At 39.7% G+C, this 23,512-nt stretch overlaps 2 protein-coding genes across 9 annotated transcripts in view; both read left to right on the top strand.

The window, feature by feature from the left end:
• The window catches only part of slc4a1a (solute carrier family 4 member 1a (Diego blood group)), a 12,989-nt gene extending 1,257 nt beyond the window's left edge, over nt 1–11,732 (top strand). Inside the window, exons 2-21 of one of the 2 annotated variants that reach the window (XM_034894022.1) lie at nt 180–251; nt 498–553; nt 3,274–3,359; nt 4,607–4,653; nt 4,753–4,918; nt 5,138–5,273; nt 5,377–5,446; nt 5,551–5,593; nt 5,679–5,863; nt 6,002–6,209; nt 6,505–6,708; nt 6,821–6,969; nt 7,074–7,268; nt 7,384–7,629; nt 7,726–7,815; nt 8,872–9,038; nt 9,251–9,492; nt 9,581–9,750; nt 10,543–10,716; nt 10,829–10,906. In XM_034894022.1, coding sequence (XP_034749913.1) covers nt 228–251; nt 498–553; nt 3,274–3,359; nt 4,607–4,653; nt 4,753–4,918; nt 5,138–5,273; nt 5,377–5,446; nt 5,551–5,593; nt 5,679–5,863; nt 6,002–6,209; nt 6,505–6,708; nt 6,821–6,969; nt 7,074–7,268; nt 7,384–7,629; nt 7,726–7,815; nt 8,872–9,038; nt 9,251–9,492; nt 9,581–9,750; nt 10,543–10,716; nt 10,829–10,906 — 2,736 coding nt within the window. In that variant the 5' untranslated portion in view covers nt 180–227. Of the gene's footprint in view, nt 1–179; nt 252–497; nt 554–3,273; nt 3,360–4,606; nt 4,654–4,752; nt 4,919–5,137; nt 5,274–5,376; nt 5,447–5,550; nt 5,594–5,678; nt 5,864–6,001; nt 6,210–6,504; nt 6,709–6,820; nt 6,970–7,073; nt 7,269–7,383; nt 7,630–7,725; nt 7,816–8,871; nt 9,039–9,250; nt 9,493–9,580; nt 9,751–10,542; nt 10,717–10,828 lie in introns of those variants that run through there. The other variant, XM_034894021.1, reaches the window with a different exon arrangement.
• A 1,295-nt stretch (nt 11,733–13,027) lies between these two features.
• ubtf (upstream binding transcription factor) lies at nt 13,028–23,171 on the top strand. Of its 7 annotated transcripts, none has more exons than XM_034894024.1 (21): nt 13,028–13,236; nt 15,602–15,674; nt 16,015–16,187; nt 16,308–16,391; nt 16,494–16,649; nt 16,739–16,803; nt 16,918–17,044; nt 17,128–17,238; nt 17,356–17,489; nt 17,592–17,733; nt 17,827–17,868; nt 18,103–18,210; nt 18,493–18,648; nt 18,737–18,883; nt 19,364–19,474; nt 19,571–19,659; nt 19,761–19,950; nt 20,037–20,084; nt 20,221–20,274; nt 20,356–20,478; nt 20,592–22,723. In XM_034894024.1, exons 2-21 carry the CDS (start codon nt 15,623–15,625, stop codon nt 20,700–20,702), a joined length of 2,223 nt encoding a protein of 740 aa, XP_034749915.1. In that variant the 5' UTR covers nt 13,028–13,236; nt 15,602–15,622; the 3' UTR covers nt 20,703–22,723. The 7 variants fall into 7 exon arrangements, with proteins under 7 accessions (XP_034749915.1, XP_034749916.1, XP_034749919.1 ...); XM_034894025.1 differs by lacking the exon at nt 13,028–13,236 and adding an exon at nt 13,246–13,481 and having other exon boundaries at nt 20,592–23,171; XM_034894028.1 differs by lacking the exon at nt 13,028–13,236 and adding an exon at nt 13,657–13,892 and having other exon boundaries at nt 15,602–15,659.
• The last annotated feature ends 341 nt before the right edge of the window (nt 23,172–23,512 follow it).

The raw sequence follows: 23,512 nt of genomic DNA, 5'->3' as shown, positions 1-23,512 counted from the left end.
GCAAATGATGGGTTTTGGATGCTTGTAGCTGCACCTGTTTGCAATAAAAGTATGTCAGAACCCACAAGTCACAAACCATCGGTAGAAACTTGAAGATTTAATATTAATAATCCCCACTGAGTCTCAAATCTCAAATGTGACTTTTTATGTTCCGTTTCTTTTCTTCTTCTCTGTCTTAGGGAATGCATAAAAGTGCCTGAGAGTTCAAGGACATCTGAAAAAAATTAATGGAAAACAATTTCAGTTTTGAGGTTAGTCTTTTTTTCCTGTAAAGCCTTACACTATAACATACGATTCTGTACAACACTTAGCAATACAGTTGCTACAAGATAAATTGTAACATCACACAGAGGAATGGGATGTTGGATATTTGGTCGGATGGAGAGACTGTGGAACGTGATCAATAAATCTTAGCAGTAACACATATTTATCCTTTATCGTTTAATTTCCATTCAACTTTCTTCTTTTAATTGTCCTTTACCTTGTCTCTTATCCAGGGCAGTGACATGTCCTGTGAAGACAACGACTCAGCCTTTCCCTCTCCAGTGAGACTGTGAGTTCTTTGTCTCCTCTCTTTTTCAGCACTACTTTACATATACATGTATTGTGGATGTACACTGTTATTCTGCATCATGTTTCTGATAAAACAATGGTAATGGGCCTTGCTTGCCCTGAACTGTGCCTGTTGGGCAGTGCTCCCAAGATGTGGACCTCCCAAACTAGTTTTTCCAATCAAATGTTTATAAATAGGTTTAAGTTGGTGTAGTTGTTAAGCTGCTCTGATCAATAGTTGTCACACTTGACTTTGTGTAATGTGAAATGGATTGCATCTAGTGATGAACCTGCAGACAATCAGTTCCTCCCAGCTCTACAGAGCATTTTAGCCTCTTTTGGCTCATTGTTTTTAGTTTTTATAGGCCGTAACTTTAATGTTTTAAATACTTTGTTGTTTTTTTTTAAGTAAAAAAGGTTTGATAAACCCACTTTACACTCCCTGTCCAGAATTAAACAGCAGACTAACTCCTGAACATAGTGGTGATGCTGAGAAAAAGAAAGTGAACTCTTTATAATTACTTTTTTATGCATATTTTATCCATAAACTGTAGTCTGATTTTCATCAAAGTCACTATAATAGACAAATACACTCTACGTAAACTAAAAACACTCAAATAATTGTTTCACAGAATTGGCATGTTAATTAAATAATCTCAATGTTAAAATTCCACATAGGAAATAGTACTATATAATAGTATAGTAATTTACTACAAGACACTCATCTCTTCATATGCTCATGTGAATCATCCCTCATTCCCATGTGCTTTCAGTTTTCAGTTTGGTAAAGAAAGGTTTAAAAAGGTAAAAGAGAAACCTTTGGTTACAGTTAAAGACCTGTATAAATATCTCAAAGTCACCAAAGTCTTATTTGTGTCTCAGCAATAAAAAAGAAAATTGGGCTACAATGGTGTGCATGGAAGGGCATCAGGAAGAAAAGCATACTTCCTGTGGCTGGGTTAGCTCATATGCTAGAGCAGGTGTACACTTGTAGAGGTTTATGTCCTGATGCAGCGGCCTTGGGTTTGACTCCAACCTGGGGCCCTTTGCTGCATGTCATTCCCCCTCTCTCTCCCCTTTCAGGTGATCATCTGTACTGTGGAAATAAAAGCCTAAAATACCCAAAAAATAGTGTTTAAAATAAATTGATAAAATTGTACATCTAACTCTTGTAACAGGGATATTGTTCCATAAAAAGCTGAAACAATAGATTATATTTTGTTCCACGTTGTTGAACATCAACCTTAACGTGAGGCATGAAGTAGGAATCAACAGGATCTGTGGTCTTTTTCCTGCCACTGGGCCTGAACAATTATTACTTATTGAGAAAAAAATGCATTCAAATGTATGAACTAAAATTTGCGTAGCTGTCAGTCATCTGATACTTAAAAGAAGTTGGGAGATGTTACATGAAAATGCCCCTAAACCTTAAAGTGTTTCACTGGGTTTAGGGGCATTTTGAACTACAAAATGTCTCAGACATAAGAAAAGTTTCAGACTGTTGAAGGTAAATCCTGGCCTCAAATCAATTGAGATTCTGTGACATGAACTAAAGAGAGCCATTAATCATCAAGACAGTCCTTAAACATCAATATAATTAATCAATTGCAATTGTTTTCATGTTACATGCAGATGTAGCTTGTTCTTTATTGAGTTTGAAAAATATCAGACCGCATTTTCTGTCTAAATATTGCAGAAATGCAGAGAAATTCAATGGGTTCCCTTACCTTTTATTTGCACTACATGTAGCAGCTTAAGAGTCAGACATTTCCCTGAGGAGTTGGTGGAGACCAAACCAGAGCTAAAAAGAGAGTGAATATTGGACATTCATAAGGTGGCCCAAAATACAAATTCAAATCAAAGTCTAAGATCAAATAGTCTACTATTTACTATTTTTACACGTGGCAGATGAAATTTTAGTGTTTTGTGCCACTAAGCAAATCTAATAGGAATGAGCAGGTTACTGCCTCCAACGCTGTTTCCATTTCCTAATATACACACATTATACATACATTTCATTGAGATGGACTCATTGGTGATAATGTAATGACAACAGTTTGTTTTCACTGCCCCCAAGTGGACAAAAATGTAAGGTAAGGTTCACCCTGAACTCAGGTCGTGTACAATTCATCTCATATACTATTAAGATAATGGATATTTACCAAAATTACAATAAAATTAGCATATAGCTACCGTAAATTATAGAAAAATAACTGTCTGAGTTTGTTTTTTAGTTCAAGAAAAATTGAAGTTTTACAGACATATTTGAATCTTGGAGATATATGAGGGTCCAAGGCGGTGAGGCTCACCCAATCCTCGAAAGGAAGTGGTATATTTAATGCAGCTCGTGGTAATTATGCATTAGTCTTAACTCAGGTCATACAACCAAAGCCCAGCAGTCAATGAATAGAAACATGTTTAGCAATCATGCTCTCTTGTGGCAAAGGACAGGATAGCACACATAGAATTTCAATTATAGAGAACTTGGTCAGCCAAAACTAAGACCCTTACTTGGATTTATTTGAAGCTATTTGCAATCTACAGGCTTCAAAGAGTCTATCACAGACGCAATAATAGAAGTGCATTTTCCCAACAAATTTTCTAAATTTCCCCATCAGGGGCTGAGTTGAATAACTTGACAGGTGAGACATTAGGAGGTGGTTGTTGAGAAGCACTTGTGCCCAAGTCTTTATTGATGTTTCTGTTTCTCAACAACCCCAGGACCCCACTCTATGACCTGGAGGGGGGGAGGCAGGAAGAGGAAGAGGAGGTGGAAGGACCTGTGGCCATCCACAGTGATTCAGAGGGTAGGTTCCCCTCACAGGCCATGCATCTGTTTGTGATTTTGACTTTTTAAATCACTTTTCTGCAGTGGTGGAATGTAACTAAGTATTTATACTACTCAAGTACAAATCCAAGGTTCTTGTACATTTCTTGATTGTTTTCATTGTATGCTACTTTCTACCTTTTACTCCACTACATTTTAACTGACAGTTACTTTTCAGATTATATTCAGACAGTTTTTATTCCCCGTCCAGTTCAGTGAAAACCATTTATGTTCAGATGTGTTGATGTCGAAGGTTTAAAATTGTTCCTTTATGGGACTAAATCAACTTTTTAAATACCTCTTGGATCAAATGGAAAAAGCACAGTCACAAAGCTGAAAACAGGGCTGTTTTTCAGTAGTTCTCACAGGACACACATTTAATGATCTCATAGAATATGATGCATTGCTGTTGATTAAACTACCCAACAGTACATATAGGAGTAAAAATTAACACAACCTGAAACATCTACAGCAGTAACATGCTGCTTACACATTAATACAGGCGTAGTATTAATCCAGAAGCATCAGATAGAATGGGAAAACACTGACAGGAAACATTTTACTGCACAATGAATACCTTTACTTTTCACACTTTAAGTACATTTTGTTGATACTAATATTAAAGAAAGTTTTTGAATGCAGGACTTTTACTTGTAGTGGACAATTTGCTACTTTTACTTAAAGGCCCCATGACATGGTGCTCTCTGGATACTTTTAAATAGACCTTAGTGGTCCCCTAATACCCAATCTGAAGTCTCCTTCCCAAAATTCAGCCTTGGGGCAGAATTACCGCCACTAGAGCCAGTCCCACAATGAGCTTTCCTTAGTATGTGCCATTTCTGAGTCTGAAGCTTTTGAGGAGGAGAGAAGGTGGGCAAGGTGGAGGGTGGGGGTGTGGCCTTGACAAACTGCCACTTTGCTCGTATTGAAAGCCATGATGTCTCTCTCTCCTGGGTGGGCCAAATTCTCTGGGCAGGCAAAGCAGAGAAAGGGGAGGTAACCTTGCCCCTTATGACCTCATAAGGAGCAAGACTCCAGATCAGCCCGTCTGAGCTTTCATTTTCTCAAAGGCAGAGCAGGATACCCAGGGCTCGGTTTACACGTAACGCCATTTCTAGCCACTGGGGTACCATAGGCAGCCTGGGGGAACTCATAGTAATGTTGAAAAACTTCATGAAGTGAAATTTTCATGCCATGGGACTTCTGTTTCCTTGCTCTTTATTTCAGCTTATCTGAACTTGAACACCAATGCCACCACAAGAGGGGATGCTCAAGTTAGTCAACATTCTTCTCACTGATCAGATTTTTATTTATTTATTATCCAACATTATACACTGGTGTGTTTATTAGCTAACCCCATTGCATTACCACAGGCCTATGTGGAGCTGAACGAGCTCCAGGGCAACACCTGGCAGGAGACTGGCCGCTGGGTGGGCTTCGAGGAGAACTTTAACCCCGCCTCCGGAAAATGGGGTCCTTCTCATGTCTCCCATCTCACCTTCAAGAGCCTGATCCAGCTCCGCAACACCATGAGCACAGGTGACTTTGGAACCTTACATGTAACGGAAAATATGTGCATACAATAGGATAAAATCAAACAAAACGCAGTGGACTCATGTTGTGTGTTGTGAATGCATTGTGTTACTTGTGTCTATGGTTTTTGTGATTAGTTGTTGTTATGTGTGTAAAGGCAGTGGAAACAACTTTCTATCTGTCTAGTTTGATGTGACCAGTTAAAAGCAACTCAAATGTACTCAGGTGCCGTCATCCTCGACCTGAATGCCAGCAGTCTGTCTGCTGTGGCTGAGAAGGTAGCTGATGAGCTGCTGGATAAGAATGAGATTCGCGCCAATGATCGGGACGGCCTTTTGAGAGCTCTTCTCATGAGACGCAGGTAAGCCACATGCCCCACTGTTTATCCATTTCTTTCTACACAATGTCAGCCATCCACAATGTTTCCAGCATGCACTTTGTTTTCATTTTATTTGTCCTTTCAGTCAGACTGAAGGACCCGTGGTTACTGACACTGGAGATGTTGAGATGCAGACATTTTCTGTAACCAAGAAGGTATACATTTAGCTTCTTTTCATTTTATACAGTCTTATCCACCTTCATCATTTGGGGGATCATCCATATCATGTTAATGTATCAACAAAACATTCTTCTTGCAGAGAGACACCTCTGACAACATAGAGGCCTCAATTGTCCTCTCAGGTATGTTCATGTAATTCAGATGCCATTATGTGTCTCCATGTGTGGTTCTGGAGCAGATATGGCTAAAAGAGGATGTTTTTGATAGGTGCCCTGGACATTCTACAGAAACCAGTGGTGGCTTTTGTGAGGCTGAGGGACTCTGTCGTGATGGATTCCTCCCTTGAGTCTCCTGTCCCCGTTCGCTTCGTCTTTGTGCTGGTGGGACCCAGCCAGAGCGGAATAGACTACAGTGAAAGTGGCCGCGCTATGGGTGCTTTGATGGCCGACTGGGTGAGAGAGAAGAGACAGTAGTGAGAGAGGAAAACAATAGCTCAGCAGCAAGTAGCTTTAGCAATGGGTTTACACACCAATGAGAAGTAGGCTACTTTGTTAGGTGCAGGTGAATAAAAGCATTCTGCTTTCTCACAGGTGTTCTGTCTGGAGGCCTACTTGGCTCAGACTGACAAAGATTTGACCAACGCCATCGCTGACTTCATGGATTGCAGCATTGTGATCCCTCCAACTGAAATTCAAGATAAGGAAATGCTAGAGCCAATCATAGATTTCCAGAAAAAGATGCTGCGTGACAGACTCCGTCCCAATGACACCCGTCTTGCCTTCGGTGACAGGGTCGTAGGTCAGTATATTTCCAAATATGTCAAACTATTCATGCACATTTACAAAGTGATCGACACATTTTCAGTTCCTCACTACAACTGCTCCCTAAATTCACCCCTAGCTGAAATACAATGTTTTTTTTGTCTCAATCTTTTATTACTTAAGCAACATCTTGCACTAGGACCTGACAAGGTTTTATGGGAAACAAGATTTAGGGGAACCTCTAACATTACATATAACACCTTTAAATAGAAAAGACATGAAACAACATTTAGTGTAATCAATATTAATATCAGTTTGATTTCTTTGACCAGTTGAGAAACCTCCAGAGGAGCCTCAGGAGGACCCTCTGGCTCGTACAGGCTATCCTTTTGGTGGGATGGTGAAGGATCTGAAGCGCCGTTACCGCCACTACATCAGCGACTACACAGACGCTCTGAACCCTCAGGTCCTTGCTGCCGTCATCTTCATCTACTTCGCTGCCCTTTCCCCGGCCATCACTTTTGGAGGGCTTTTGGGTAAAAGAGAGATCCAGATAGAGAGATGTGTCTGATTTTTTTTTAGGGTCAATTCATTTGATTTTATTGATCTTTAATATTATTGAAAATTCTCTCTTTTGTCTGACTTTAGCTGACAAAACAAATAAAATGATGGGCGTGTCAGAGCTTATGATCTCCACCAGCATCCAGGGTGTCATCTTCTGTCTCATCGCCGCCCAGCCTGTCCTTGTCATTGGCTTCTCCGGACCACTGCTTGTGTTTGAGGAAGCTTTTCACGAAGTACGTATGAGTTGTCAGATGTTGAAACTCCCTGAAATAAAGCTTTAATTATCTATTTTCTTTTCTTCATTGTCATCTACTTTCTTTTCTTCATCCCATACTAGTTCTGCGATTCCCAGGGCATTGAGTACATTGTGGGACGTATCTGGGTGGGGATGTGGCTGATAGTGATCGTGATCATCATCGTGGCCGTGGAAGGCAGCTTCCTGGTCCGGTTCATCTCCCGCTTCACTCAGGAAATCTTCTCCATCCTCATCTCTCTCATCTTCATCTATGAGACCTTTAATAAGCTCATCAAGGTTTCCCCCACCTCATCATCTCTATCCATTTCACATCACAGAAACCATTTTCCTATCACTTCACATCCTTGTGTGTTGTCTCATATACTTTGTTTCCTCAACTCCTGTTTCTCAGATCTTCAAAACCCACCCTCTGATTCTGAACTACGATCATCTAAACACAACATTGGATAATCCCTTCCACCCAATCATCAAGGAGCACTTTGAGATCCATGACGATGGCAACATAACCATCCATGAGCGGGAGATTGAAAGGGCTTACCCCAACACTGCATTGCTATCTATGTGCCTCATGTTTGGTTGCTTCTTCATTGCGTACTTCCTTCGCAGTTTCAAGAATGGTCATTACTTCCCTGGCCCGGTAAGATCTACTTTCTATGTCTAGTGACTGTATACTTTTGCAAAGACTAAGTAGGTTCTGTGATTTTAACAATGGTGTATCCTGGTGTCTCACTAGCTCCGTCGTTTGATTGGCGATTTTGGTGTCCCCATTGCTATTTTCTTCATGATTGCTGTGGATATCTGCATTGAGGATGCTTACACTCAGGTGAGTGTTGTGTTGTGGTGGGTTAAGTCAACTCAAATAAGTTCTAACAATGCTCAGAAAGAAAATAGTTCCAACATGTAACCGCTCACAATCAGGTCTGTAGATTATCTTCAGTAACCGGGTCATGATTTCTGGAGAGAGACATTGCTGTCCATTATATTGGAGAGAAGACAAGCATCTATCAGCCAACACCTCCAATTCATAGAGAAATTTCTCTGTAAAATATATTTAAATGTTCAAAGAGTATATTGACAAAATATGATTACATTTCTATTAAAATGGTTTTCTATGACAGTCGTTGATTAGTTGTTGGGAGAACATTTAGGAACAAGGCGAGCAATTTAAAATCAAGAATAGTCATATCTTGGCCTTTTATTTGAAAAAATCTGACTTAAATTCCAAATTTTGCGGGTTGAATGCATTTATATTTTTAACAAACAGACCTTTGCACTGAGGTTTATGATACACTCATACACTAAAGAGGCTTGGATTATTTTACACCCTACTTCTGAAGAAGAAATATCATTTCAGCTGTAATTGTTTAGAACTGTTGACAAATGACATATAAACCTGAACTTGAAAATCAATTTTTTTTCTTGATCAAATCAATCAATCAGTCAATCAAACTAAAACCTTAAGTCATTCATATTTAGTGTGAGGATTTTCGTGGAGCAAGCAAACACCAGTAGACAAAAAAAAGTTGTAAAAAGGATGTTCTATCAGCTACATTCTTGGGACAGTATTAATTATAATGTAAACTCATACTTTATTGGCATGTCTGTCTAAAATCTTTGTAAACCCACTTCCTGCACATAAAGAAGATGTGTCTGTTCCTGGTTACAATGCTCTTTAAGTGTGCCTCTCTAATATCGGACTCAACCCATGCTATCCTCATTCTATGTATAAATTAATTTAAATCCTTTATGAACTCATTTCACATCAGTTGGAAAATATCAAAATTATTCCAGCAGAAGAAAGATTTTTGAGTTAATTTGTCTTTCTGGGATTTTTATGGTGATAAATGAGCTGAATGAAAACAATTCTGTCCACTTGTAGAAACTGGTTGTCCCAAAAGGCATTGAGGTGACCAACCCAAAAGCCAGAGGCTGGTTCATCAGCCCTTTTGGACTGAACAAGCCCTTCCCCGTCTGGATGATGGGTGCCTGCTGTGTACCAGCACTGCTCGTCTTCATCCTCATCTTCCTGGAGTCCCAGATTACTACGTAAGTGACACTATAAATAAAGACATTACAGTCTGTAATGTTATTTAAAGGTATAGCAAGTGATGTTAATCCGATACTTTCCGTCAAATGAAGGGGGGGGGGGGGGGTTATATTTGTTTGGTAGTTGAGTTCAAATCAACAATCTTCATGCAGAATCCCATACTGCACCTTTAATGTGAAGTTAATGAACCCTGTTGTTGTCTGTTTGCCAGGCTGATTGTGAGCAAACCTGAAAGGAAGATGGTTAAAGGATCCGGTTTTCATTTTGATCTCCTCCTCCTGGTCACCATGGGGGGCATTGTCTCTATTTTTGGAATGCCCTGGCTGAGTGCTGCCACTGTGCGATCTGTCACCCACGCCAATGCTCTCACTGTCATGTCCAAGGGCCCGAAACCAGAGATTGAGAAGGTGCTTGAGCAGAGGATAAGTGGCATGCTTGTGGCCATCATGGTTGGTAGGTGCTGCCATCTACAGTGTTCATTCAAACAAAGCAGGCTCATAACAAATGACTTCAGTAATGATTCACCTTTTGTGATTTCCAGGTGTTTCTATTTTCATGGAACCTATTTTGAAGATGATTCCTATGACAGCCTTGTTCGGTATCTTCCTCTACATGGGTATCACCTCTCTGAGTGGAATCCAGATGTGGGACAGGATACTTCTGCTGATTACACCAAAGAAATACTTTCCTGCTGACCCATATGCCACCAAGGTACGCAGCCTCCTCAAATACACTGTAATTAGTCATATTTTAAGTTTGAAAAAGTCTGAAAAAGCAGTTCCAGTTCCATATATCTGCACGACATATTCATGTAAAGATTATAATTGCAGATCTTGGTCGCAGTTTGCTATTATACGTTATACCAAAACATGTTTCTGATATTTAGCATGTAGTGGTTCTCACTTGACAAATATAACAAGACCATGAATACAGATAATGGGCACGGACAGACATGTATAACACCCACAACCCCTCCTACGTAGGAGTGAGTGTGTCTTTGGGGTTGTCCTGAGCTTTCGGTCTCTGTTTGTGGTCATCTCACATCTTTGTTGTTGTTTTGAGTTTCTATTGGGCCATTTCATGTTTCTTATTAGTTATCTTATATGTCTTTGTGACCCTTTTGCATGTCTTTAAAGTCGCCTCACATCTTTGTTGTTGTTTTGAGTATCTTTGTGGTCATTTCACGTCTTTTGCTGGTCATTTTGTATCTTTTTCTGGTCCTTGAACATCTCTTTCTGGTTGTTTTGAGTCTCAGTGCTCCCTGACCCTTTGGACCCCTGGACTTGGGCCTGTAGACCCATTCAGTAACCCTTACATGCACAGCACTCTCACATTGGATTGTGTATAGGGATTCCTATGTCCCCTTGTATTTCAGTGTTCTTTAGCCTATGACACTCTCCCTGAATATTACCTTAACATAAATTATCATTTTGTATATTTTTAAGTTAGACTTCGGCTGTGTGTTCTCCCACTAATGCTCTTGTCTCTCCGTTACTTGAGCAGGTGAAGACACTGAAGATGCATCTCTTCACTTTGATCCAGCTTGTGTGCCTGGCTGTCCTGTGGGTGGTGAAGATGAGTCCAGCATCTCTGGCGCTGCCTTTTGTTCTCATTCTCACCATCCCTCTGCGCATGCTCATGACCGGCAGGCTCTTCACTGTCAAGGAGATGAAATGCGTAAGTACCTCTGTGTATCTGTTACATTGACGACAATCTCACGCATACAGCATTGTATTGTTTGCTACGTAGGTTTCTATAGTCTAAAGTTGTAACTGTGTTGGTGTTACAGTTGGACGCAGAGGGTGCCAAAGTGACGTTTGAGGAGGAACCTGGGGTAGATATGTACAATGAGTCCCCACTGCCTTAAACAACACCATATCTTTAATGTTTCATTCACAAATGTTCAAATAAACTCAGTTCTCAACTGCCAGTAATTATCTGAACATTTATTATCAGGTTTCTTTAAAAATATGTATTTGTACACACACAGTTTCAAACTTTTCTGTTTTTTTATTGTTCCTCTTTAACGGAAATTACTTCTCATTTCTAGAATCCATACAATAAACACACTCAACTTAATTATTGAGACATAGTTTGAGCCAGGAAACAAAAACTTAATTTCTTTAAATGAGAAGTATTTTCCTTTAAGACGTGAGGTAAATCCATTCATAATATGTTGTTTTTTTCTTTGAGTGCATAACTACAGTATAGCTTTACGTGAATACGTGCTACCACATTGTAGATCTGCCTATGTTATTATAATAATATATGTTAAGAAAATGTAAAACCTTATGCTTTTTACACACAAATAATACGTTTTCATGGGATTGTTACACCAGCCCTTTCCCTACACATTAGCTGTTGTTTATTATCAAAAAATAGTTTTAATTTGTGTTACTTGAGTTTACCCTTATTTTCTATATTTGATGTGTATAGCAAGATGTGTAATGCCCGTATATCTGATTTAAAGTGTGTAATTGCTTTTATGATTATAAAATGGGATGAGCAGTAATGGGTGGATAGTGGATGATGATGATGATGATATAATTGTTTGAGTTGATTGTTGCACTAATGATATAATGAGGGAAACACATATTTGTAAATGTATCTTATTATGACTGCTCATGTGTTCGTGTGCTTGAAACTCGGTAAATGCTTGATTGGATGGAGTTTCACTTAATTAAAAGTAAAAAAGAACTATTAAAGTGCTTGTTTTCATTAAAGGCATTACAAAATAGAATAGTTCACATCACTGACAGCTCACTATTAGAATTTTGTATCCTAAAAGTAACAGGAGAGGAGTGTTGAAGCAAAACGCGTGCCACTCACGCGTGCTGCGTTCTAGGTTATCATGTAAACTCCCAACTTCTCAAAGCTCCTATTTGGAAAACACCGACCTTAGACGTGGCCATAAAAACTGTTGTCCTGAAATAAGACATTTAAACTCTGTTACAAGATAACTAATTTAGGCAGCATTGTGCTTTTCTTGTGCCGTGGCTGTCAAAATTTGTTTAGCTGTGCATTTAAAACAAATCCGATTACATCAAGATGAATCATTAATAAATCATACAAATCATTTTCAGATATCAATAACATATCAAGATGTGTCAATGCAGTATGCAGGACAATGTACCAATAAATAGGACATTTTAAACAAAGAGTCATACAAATGCAAACCTTTTTAAACTAATTATCATTGAATGCTATTTCATTCTGCTTAGTGTAAACATACTTAATAACAGGTCAGCTTTAGTTCTTTCAAGCAGTTCCAATTTATCATTTATAAATAATAATACAGGGTGCAATAACAAAACGCTTTCTGTGTGCAACAACATAATGTGAAAATTCTCAAGTGCAATAATGTCTATATCCACAAGAGTTGTTTTTATACAGTGTTTGTTTTATTTGAACACTCAAACAGTCAAATTCTAGATCAGCTTCCATGTTTGTGCGTGCTCTTGTGCAAAGATGGCAACATTTCCGACAGCATGGGAACGCAGCACAATTTAACAAGGCAGAGTGCCTGAAAGTCATTTGTTTTCCCTGAATCGGATTGACTGGATTGGATGGCGGGGGTTCCGCCCACAAACACATGAGGTGGAGTTGAATAGAAACAACATGCTGGGCTAAAATGAAGCTGTCAAACAGCCTCTTACTATTTGCTAAAACAGGATTCAACGTGAAATACATGGAGGCTTGCATTGAATACATTTAAGATAGTAATCTCTAAAGTGGAAATCTGACATTACGAAATTACCATTATAAGCTTTAAAAAAAAATAAGTGTTTTAATTGTAATAATATATGTGATATGAGCTGGTTGCACTAACTTAACCACTGGCACAAATTTGGCTTTTTTCTAAAACTAGAAAATAGTTAAAATATTCGGCTTGCAAACTACAGGAGATCAGACATTGTCTGCCTACGGGAGTAAAAAAAGAATCGCTTGGTTTGGTTCAGAATCAACGGTGCAAGTTCGGTAGAAAATGGATGTATCCCCGTAGCGAAATGGTTGGTTGGATGGAGAGAGAGGAGCTGCTGCGCGTTGAGTGGAGGGAGACGGCGAGTGAGATGGAGGCGGGGGGGAAGGAACATCTCTGCGGGGACTGGAGCCCAGGACCGACGGCGCAGTGCTGGCTGTCGTTCAACCCTCCCCTTCTTCCTCCACAACGACACCGAAGCTCACGTCGAGAGACAGGTAAGCCAACAAAACAGCCGCTCGGTTTCACGGTGAAACTGCGTGATAAACAATCCAGAATACGCTTCTAAAACTCGCAAAATCTACCCTAAATGTTTGCTTTTGTTTACTTATAAAGCACATCGGACGGTAGCCTCTTTGTAGTAGCGAAATAAACCGACCACTGTGGCAGGGTACAGACGAGGTCGGCCATATCCGAATTTCTTGTCCTCTACAGCGGGAAGAAAGTGGATGTAAACCCGAAGGTAAACGTGGTATTTACCCTACATTTATAACAAGCGACTGTTGTAATTCGAATTCCCGTCATCGAAACTCGACTATTTGTGTTGCAACCATGGTATTTGCGTGGGGGAATTAACGGTGGTTTCCGCACCGAGACCTCCATGCGGCTGTTGGCGGAACAACTAGCCGCCTCTCTCGGTTAGCCATCAGGGATCTCGGTTTAATAGCTCACCGTGCATAGACTCGCCCTCTCTCTCCCCCTCTCTCTCTCACTGACTAGCCCAGAACCTGCCCCGACAACCGAGCTTGAGGAACCCGCCTTCTTGCTCTCGCTTATACGCTTTTGAAACCAGGGAAAGGATTCTGCAACGCCCTGGGTTTAGTTTTAAGCTCCGTATTTCTGTGTTTGCAGTGCGCCATTGGACCTTGTCACGGTAGGTTTCCTTGTAACGTTAGAGGAGAGCTAAAGCATGGCGGACCTGGAGCTGTTGTCGCGCCAGTGCAGCTCCTCAGCCTCGGTTGTTAACATGTTTCTTTTGAGCGCTTACCTCCCAGTTAGATTCAGTTTTACCACGTAATATTGTAGCCGAAACCGTTAACAGCTAACGTTGAAATTAACTATTTCGTAAAGTAAGCTCCACCCAGTAACGTTTAGCCGTTGAAATATTTTCTTCCTGCGTCTCCGCAAGTCCTTACAAACCACCACCAAACGATTTATCTCGGACATTATGAAAATATCTTTTTTTTTTTTTTTAACAAAACACTGAAAATAGTAATGTAACAGAGATTGCGTTTATATAATAACGTTTAACGGTATCTGTTTTTAATGTTTTGTTGGTAACTAGTCCAGGTCTACCCCCAGGAAACAGGAGACTGTCATTACGTTAAACGATTTTAAGGTTTTGTATTAAATGATAAAACGTTTTTCAAGATATGGCTGTAAATATTCCAGAAAAGTCCTATTTCAGCTTCATTTTGTGTACTAAGTCGCCCTTGGCCATAACGCTAATGTCTAACTTCCTAATTTTTTAAACATCCATATGTTATAATTTCCTTGAAACTGAAGAAAAATTCGATGTTCAAACGGTTCCAGATGTACGTAATAGTTGCTTTTTGGGTACATAACTGGTGTTATCGCTGGTTTTAATGTAGCTAGGTCACACCGTGGACACCTCTGTGAGCTGGGGCCATCAAGGACACGATGAACACAGAGCAGCCGCCATCATTGGAGCACAGCTCGGCTACGCCTCATTGAAGAATGCACTGTTTTTTGCACTAAAATGTCAATATTAAACGCCAGAAACCTGAATACATCGGTCTGTAAATACTCTTGAAAGACATTTATTAGCTGTAAGCGAATATTATATTGACTTTCTCGCTTCAGTCTGAGCAAACATTTGAAGAGAAGATAATAGGGTTGCATGGCGGAGCTAGATCCGCATCCATCGGTGATGAGGCGCCTCTACCGAGTGGCGCATTTGGCTGCAGTGCTTCCAAGCACCATTCCCCCTTGTTGGAGACCGAAAGCAGATCCCCCGTCCGTGGTCAGCTGGTCGCCTACAGCTGCCTGTCCGTCCACGTCCATTCGCTTCCTCCTTCCGTGGATCCTCCCCAACCTTCCCGTTCGACAGAAAATCCTCCATTACCAAGCAGACCAGGCGAGAAAATGGTCGCTCCTTTATTCACGATACTTTGGTCGCGGACTGAAGGACAGCACTAATACCTTAAATTCCGTCTAGCAAAATTTGCTCGACGGAGACTCCTGTTGTAGTTGCTAGCTGTGCGAGTTGAGCCCTCCGCAGTGTTATTTGAGATTTGAAGCCGTCACAAGCAATAGCCTATGTCTCACCATGTAGCGTAAACGTTTAAGGGGCGGTGTAATGAACATAAACCATTATGTTGAGGCAATTTTAAATTCCACCACTTGAAAACATCACTTTTACCCTTTTATATTAGAGAAAAATCACGTTTATATGAATACAATGTTCAAGAAACTAACATTATAATAAAATATGATTTTAAAAAAATATATAGCTTGTTGTAGGAGCAAAATATGAACCTATGGATTGCGATGTGATTTCTCCATAAAAGTTAATGTGTTTGATAAATAACATTAGATGTTTTTGTTTTATTGCTTTTGTAGATATAAGGCTATTCCCTCACAATGAATGGAGAAATGGAGGCAACCACCCAAGACCAAGGTGGGATTTTGACAAGTATGGAAATCATTTAATTATTAACAGTAACAACAGAACTGCTATTATGAAAACCTTGTATATTAAGCCTATAAAATACATTTTATTGATGTACTTAACAGGTTACTGTAGCAATTCTACGGGTAACGCCCTTTGACAATAAAATCTACCAAAAATGTATGATTAAGTCACTGAAACCCCAGTATTACATACCTTTAAAGTAAATACAATAGGCTTTTCTTTTCAGAGAATAATAAGTAGACATAATTCCAGACACACACAGTGATAGTATAGATAGTATTGTAATTTAACAGGCATATTTATAATTTTGGTGTCCCTTTCTTTTTATTTGTTATCACAGTATGGGCTCAGGATGACCTATTAAATCTACTGGAGTCGATGAAATTGGCCCTGCCTCAGAAAGACCTGACTAAATACAAAACATCAGAGTCCCACCTCGACTGGCAGAAGGTGGCCTTTAACTCCTTCACAGGAGAGATGTGTAAGCAGAAGTGGCAGGAGGTTTCCAAAGAGGTAAGCCAGTTTAAGTATTGTGTATTTGTATGGACTGTGTAACAGTCAGATTTGACTGTTAGAGGCTATATGTTGTCTTGGTTTTATTTAATTGTGTTTTTTTGTCTGCCTTAACCACAGATTCGTAAATTCCGGACTCTAACAGAACTCATATATGATGCCCAAGATTACATAAAGAACCCTTACAAGGGCAAAAAGATAAAGGTTGGTTAAAAAATACATTTTACTTGAGTAATGAACAAGTAGCAGTTATGAATACAACTCATAAGAGTTTTTACTTCACAAACCAAACCACTTGATCCACAGAAACATCCAGATTTCCCCAAGAAGCCATTGACTCCATACTTCCGGTTCTTTATGGAAAAGAGGGCCAAATATGCAAAGTTGCACCCTGAGATGAGCAACCTTGACCTAACCAAAATCCTGTCCAAGAAGTACCGAGAGCTACCTGACAAAAAAAAGGTTGGTTAAAAGCATCTAATAATAATTTGAGTCTGTTTCTGATCTCATTCACTTCTAACAGAAACATTGTTTTCATTTCATGGCTACAGAAAAAGTATGTTGAGGACTTCTTACGAGACAAAGAAACATTTGTGCACAGCATGATGAAATTCAGGTAACATTACTTATTACCATAATTCATAACTATGTCTTATTAGCACTGTGGAAATGAGGTCTGCACCTGCAGCATATTTAAGGATGACTGTGCTTAACTGTTGTGTAAATGAAGAGAACTACACCCGGACCTTATGGAGAGCATGGCCAAGAAAGGTTCAAATGCACCAGAGAAGCCCAAGACACCCCAACAGCTGTGGTACAACCATGAAAAGAAGGCCGTCCTCAAGACACGCCCAGATGTAAGTTAAGGCATTCACAACACAGCATACAAAATGCACATTTGTATGATGGGACTGATGATAACTTTCTGTTTGACACACAGGCAACCACCAAAGACATTAAGGAGAGTCTTGGCAAACAATGGACACAGCTGTCTGACAAGAAGAGACTAAAATGGATTGCCAAGTCTCTGGAGCAGCAGAAACTGTATGAGGTAAGCATACAGCGATGTTTGGGATTTGGTTTATATACAAGGGCTTTAGAAATATGAAGAGCAATGATGAGGTACAGTCCCCTTTTTCCAGTGTTAACTGTGTTTTCAATATTCTAGGAGACAATGCGGGAGTACATCCAGCAGCACCCGGAGTTAAACATGACCCAAGGGGATATTGTCAAGTCCACCCTGACAAAGGCTGAGAGGCACCTGAAAGACAAATCTGATGGCCGACCTGACAAACCACCTCCGTGAGTCACTGCTTCAAATACACTGACACATCTCTATTATACTGGTTGTAGGTCACTGCCCTGTAATTACATAATTTGAATATGATGTATATGTGCTTTCAGAAATGGTTACTCAATGTTCTGTGCTGAGTTAATGTCGAGCATGAAGGATGTACCAAGCACAGAGCGCATGGTTATGTGTAGCCAGCGATGGAAGCTTCTGAAACAGAATGAGAAGGACGCCTACCAGAAACGCTGTGAGCAGGTGAGTTCCGAATAATGTCAGATAATCAAAAAATAGAAATAAAACAGAGCACTTGAATTTTATCTAAATTGTCAATTTTGTTGTTTTTTTCAGAGGAAGAAGGAGTTTGAAATTAATATGAACAGATTTCTCAGTGTAAGTCTTATTTTTTGTTTTTTTTTTAACCTGAAGGAAGGGAAGTCTGTGGGAAACTTATCTGCAAGATGTAATGGACTGTGTGCGTGACTCTTTTAACAAATATGGCCTCTATGTCCATATGTTTTTGTTGCAGCCATCAGTGTTCTCATTTGTATGTTGTAGGGTTAGATATTAGATATTTTTGATGCAATACCTTCTCATGTGTATTTTCTCTGCTCTATGGATCTGTAGTCTTTGTCAGAGGAGGAGCAAAACAGGGTTTTGTCCGAGGATAAATCCGGTTTTAAGAAGGGGGGAGCAAACAGTCCTGCAGCCAAAAAGAGGGCCTCTAGAGCAAAGGTAAGACCAAGTGTACACTCTTCACATTTGCTCAGATTGAACTGTGTTTTTCCATGCTGGATATATTTTTTTGTTGTTGTGTATAGCACATTGATCACTGCAATTTTATTTTATCCATAGAAATTAGACTAGAAGTGTAGCATGTCAAGCTCAAGTCCCATTCACTACATGTTTGATTCTTCATACTATTAAACAGGAAAAGTTCAAAATTGTATCTGCATTCAAAAAGTTACTTGTGTTGTCGTGTCCTTTTCAAATATTGCCATTCTCCATAACCTGCAGGTCAATCCAGAGAAACCCAAAAGGCCAATTTCAGCCATGTTCATCTTCTCTGAGGAGAAGCGTCCCAAACTGCAGGCGGAGCGGTCCGAGCTTTCTGACAGTGAGCTCACAAGACTCCTCGCCCGCATGTGGAATGAGCTGCCGGACAAGAAGAAGGTAGTGTAACATTATACTGTAAAATGAATGTAAGATCAATAGACAACAACTTTTTTTCAAATGTCCTTATGATCTTTTTGTGGTTTAGGAGAAGTATAAGCGCCTAGAAATGGTCCTGAAGGCAGAGTCAGAGAAGAAGGAGAAGGAGGATCGTAGTCGTCTGCCAGACCCACCCAAGACTGCACAGGACATCTGGCAGCAGAGTGTCATCGGAGACTACCTGGCCAGATTCAAGGTATGCATCACTCCTAGTCTTAAGAACATAAATGTTACACCATAAACACTAGTTTAAAGGGTGATACTAAATCTAGATGTATTAAAAGAAAGTCCTAAAAAGACAGGGGTGTGCTCATGCTATAAAAGGTTAAACACTTTGAATACATTTGATTTGTGTTCAGTGTTTACCTTTTTACTACCACGTCTCGGTGCTCTGCCTCGGACATGAAATCATGGTAAATAACACCAGAATAAAAGTGGAGAAATAATAATTAACTAAAGTGAAAGTATTGGAACTTTGAGTACATATATTTTCTCTTCTAAATTAAGTTTAAACAGAGTGTCCTGATGTAACTATATAGAATCTATAAAAGTTTTAATGTAGTTAATACTATTAGTAAAGAACTGCACCTGTATCATTTTATAGCTGACTAAGTGTTGTAAATAATACAAAAAGTAATCTCTACAAGTGCATTTAATGTGAACCTGTGTTTTGCAGAGTGACCGGCCAAAGGCACAGAAAGCAATGGAAGCAACCTGGAGCACCATGGAGAAAAAAGAGAAAATGATGTGGATCAAAAAGGCAGCAGAAGACCAGAAAAGATACGAGGTTAGTTATTATTCACGGACAATGTCCAGAAGAGCGCCACGGCATCTGATTACAGTATCTGGGAGGACTAACAGTTGACAAAACTCTTCTCAACAGCGAGACCTGTGTGAGATGCGCTCACCTGCCGCTGCCATTGCCTCAGGGAAGAAGATGAAGTTTGAGGGTGAACCCAAGAAACCGCCATCGTAAGTCTATCACTTCCAACTTGTCTGCGTTGCCTTTTCTGTGTAATCTATTGAAACCCTAAAGTTGTGATTTTTTTTCTTTCTTTCTTCCGATTTTCTAGAAACGGATATCAGAAGTTCTCTCAGGAGATGCTGTCCAACGGAGAGCTGAATCACCTCCCGATGAAGGAACGGATGACGGAGATTGGCAGCCGCTGGCAGAGGTTAACGCTGAAAGAGAAGGACCGCTACAAGAAGATCGCAGAGGAGAAGCAGAGACAGTACAAAGTCCAACTGGAGCAGTGGCTCGCTGTAAGAAGTGGTTATTTAAGGAGGACATTTTGTCAAGACATGTTGGGCACTTGACTTATCTAACATGCATTTTAATTCTTCCACAGAGCTTGTCTTCACAAGAGAGAAACACTTACAAAGAATATAATTCACAAGTAAGTCAGTTATTTCACTTCATGCTAAGCACTGTGCGGTCACAAACTGGATTAGAAATAGTATTGCAACTCGGTAATGTTTTAAGCTTTCTAAAGTTGGGCATGTTTAAAACTGTTTACCTGCTTGACGTTTCAGAAAAGGAGAACTCCAGCCAAACCAGGAGGCCCCAAGGCAAAGGTCAAGAAATCTGTAAGTGCCGACTCTCATTCTTCTTCTTTGTCTCATAAATCAGCTCTATTGATCTCATGATTAAAATCTCTCATCCCACAGGACACGGAGGAGGAGGACGAGGATGAGGACGAAGATGATGATCGTGAGAAGGCTTCATCTGAGGCAGACTCATCCAGTGAGGATGATGACGACGACGATGATGATGACGACGACGACGATGATGTGAGTTGCGTCTTTTATTGCCAGTACGCAGAGATAGCAACAAGAATTTCAAGTTGATTGTGCTTAATATAAATATTTATATTTAAAAAATGAAATGTATTGTTTGCTTGAAGAAGGATGAGGATGATGACGATGACGACGAGGCGGAAGACAAGGAGAACAAGTCAGAGGACAGCAGCAGCGAATCGAATTCCCAGGAGTCGTCGGACTCTGACTCGGACTGAAACTGGTCGACGTCTACGTGAGACAGACTGAGCAGCGCTGAGCCAAGAGTCGAGGGAGCTCTGCCACTGTGCCAACCCAACTCTCCTCCCACCACCAGAGGGAGCCCCTGCATCACCTCATCCACTCACCCACTTTTTGTTTCCCTACTCCTGGAGGGACCTTGCCCTCATGTCCAAAATCTGTTTCATTCCCTCCCCGGTTTAGCGATCATCTCACAAAACGGGCCACTGACGTTATGCCAAAAACGGCATCCCACTGGCATGGGGATGTCATGAACTTCGGCCGCTGGTTTCAGTCCTGAATTGCAGGTTCAGTGGTTTAAGGTTCGAGTTTTAATGTTGATGGCAATTAATAACCTTCCAGTGTTTGTTTTTTGTTGTTACTCTGGTAGTTAGTTGAAGACAGGCAGCATGAGTTGTGAACGGGCTTCATGGAGCCAAAGAACAGTATGGTGGATCACTCTAGGGAGTGAGAGGGAAGAGGGTGGGTGTGCAGGGTACTGAAAAATTGCACTCTTTTTTTTTTTTCTTTTTTTTTTTAATTCCCCAGATTATTGTCGTATTGTTCTCTATTCTCAATTTATGATGTAGATTTTATCATTTGGTTCTTAAAGAGGTGGTATTTTTTCAGGAAAAAAAATCAAGCCATTTTGAATGTCTTTTTGTTGCTGGAAAATTTCAGTTGTTACTTACCCATGTTCTCATTTAAAAGATTACTGTGCCTATATAAAGTATTCACCCCCACTTGGACTTTTTATGTTTATTGTTTTAAGACATAAAACCAAAATGGATGCTTTGGTACTCATTAACATAAAAATTAGAACAAGTACTGCAACATTTACGGGGGGATTTACTTTAATGCTTTCTAATTGAGTTTCTTTATCTTCACAGAGTAGTTTTTAATACAAAATAAGTTGTTGTTGTCTCCAGATAAAGCTGGTCGCACTTTTAATTTAGTGTGATCTCTCCATTCAGCTTATAAAGAAACTGTTTGCACCGGTCAACACTCATACAGTCAATTATTTACCCTTTTTTTTTTTGGAATTTAACTTTAATTTAAACTTATTTTAGATCAGTTCGTGAAGATTTATTTAGTTGAGTCAAAAAAGCCTAATTGCATCCACTGTGCTTCAGAGATGTAAAACAAAAAAGGTTTAACAAAGGTGAATATTTTATAGGCACTTCATGATCCATTGTCATGTGTCTGTCATGAAAGGTGTCATTTATCAAAGTTAACTGACATGGCTCGGACACAGTAATCCATCACATCTGATATAATTCAGTTTGACTCAGTTAATTCTGGCCTGACAGTAATACAGTGTTTCTTTGAAGGGATACTTGTTTTCCACATGTAGTGTTCAATCTGATTCTGTGTTTTTAAAGAATATGTCATAGAGTTGGTGTATGTTTCTTTTCTGAACCGTTGTTTCACGTTTACGGTTTCTTTGAATAGTTAATTGTTTTGTTGTAAGCAGTTGTGTTCTGATCCATCTGGAATCATTTTTTGGATGTCAAACTGAATGGTCAATTTTTTTATTTTATTTTTTGAATTTTTAATGGTATTTTGACTGCAATCCATATGGGTTTTAGTCTGATGCTTAATCCCAAAAAAGTGTGCACTTATTGTAAATCTGTCCCTCTGTGTGAGTTTGTGTGCATGCATGCACAGAACCGTGTATATATGAGGGTGTGAGTGTGTGTTTCTTTGCTTTAATGTGTGCTGTTTTAACTGTTTTGCTGCATACCGTGATGTGACTGCAGCAGGCTTGTTTTTGCCTGTGTGGGGGGACGTCATCCCAACACCATGAATGTAGATATTGTTAAATCTTTACTTTTTTTTTTTTTTCTTTAGTACTTTTTCTGCTCGACACTGTTGTGTCATTGGTTACCTGGAAACAGACTGACGAGACTTCCGTGATTTGTCATTTTGGGTCCACAGGCAGATGAGTACATGGCAAATAGTAATCGGTTTAGTAATGGACTGATTTTGACCATTTGGAGTCTGATTACTGTCTGAAACTTAAACCAGCACGGACTATTTAAATGATTCGGGGAGGGATTGAGAAAAGTGATTTGCTGATATCAATAGATGGGAGTTTGTACAAGGGATTTGGGGAACTGAGTTGCCAGAGGAATTGGGGTTGAAAACTTGTAATTTTTCCTGTAAATACTGTTTTTGTATTGAGTGCTTATTGTTTTGTTAGTGCTTTAATTTGGCAAACCCTCATCTGTGACTTCAGAGGCTAGTGAGTTTTTTCACTCACGGGGGAGAGTTTTTGATTTAAATCACCTGTTTTAGTTGTTTTGTTTTTTTCTCTCCCTTATGTTGGTTTATAGAGATATCTAAGACAGCAAAGCTTTACAAGTTTGTACTGCTGGTCACTTGACAAAATTTGATGTTTTCTATAGCTGAGGGTGTTCTTATGTCCTTGTAGTTCCAGTATTTGGGCAAATAAAAAGGATCTTTAAAAAGAGTGTGTTCTGTATTGGCCCTACACAAGCAGACAAGACGTGGATCAGAACAGTGATGTGTAGGAAGAAGTACACTGTCGACACCCCTGCAGGGGGACATTTGGTCCAGGCTATTCCAATGAAGGACCGTATTACCGAATCGTATTACATCATAAAAATATATTTTACACAGTGTGCTTTGGAGCTGCCGATTAATCAGTTAGTTGATCAAAAGTAATAGGATTCTGAAACAATTTTTGTCAATAATTTAAGTCATTTATCAAGCAAAAATAACCAAAATTCACTTGATCCAGCTCCTAAGATTTAATTTAATAACTGAATGGCCGTTGGTCTTGGAC

Source organism: Etheostoma cragini, chromosome 15, assembly GCF_013103735.1.
Source record: "Etheostoma cragini isolate CJK2018 chromosome 15, CSU_Ecrag_1.0, whole genome shotgun sequence".
Classification (NCBI taxonomy): Eukaryota; Metazoa; Chordata; class Actinopteri; order Perciformes; family Percidae; genus Etheostoma; species Etheostoma cragini.
This window is presented reverse-complemented; position numbering and strand designations above follow the sequence as displayed.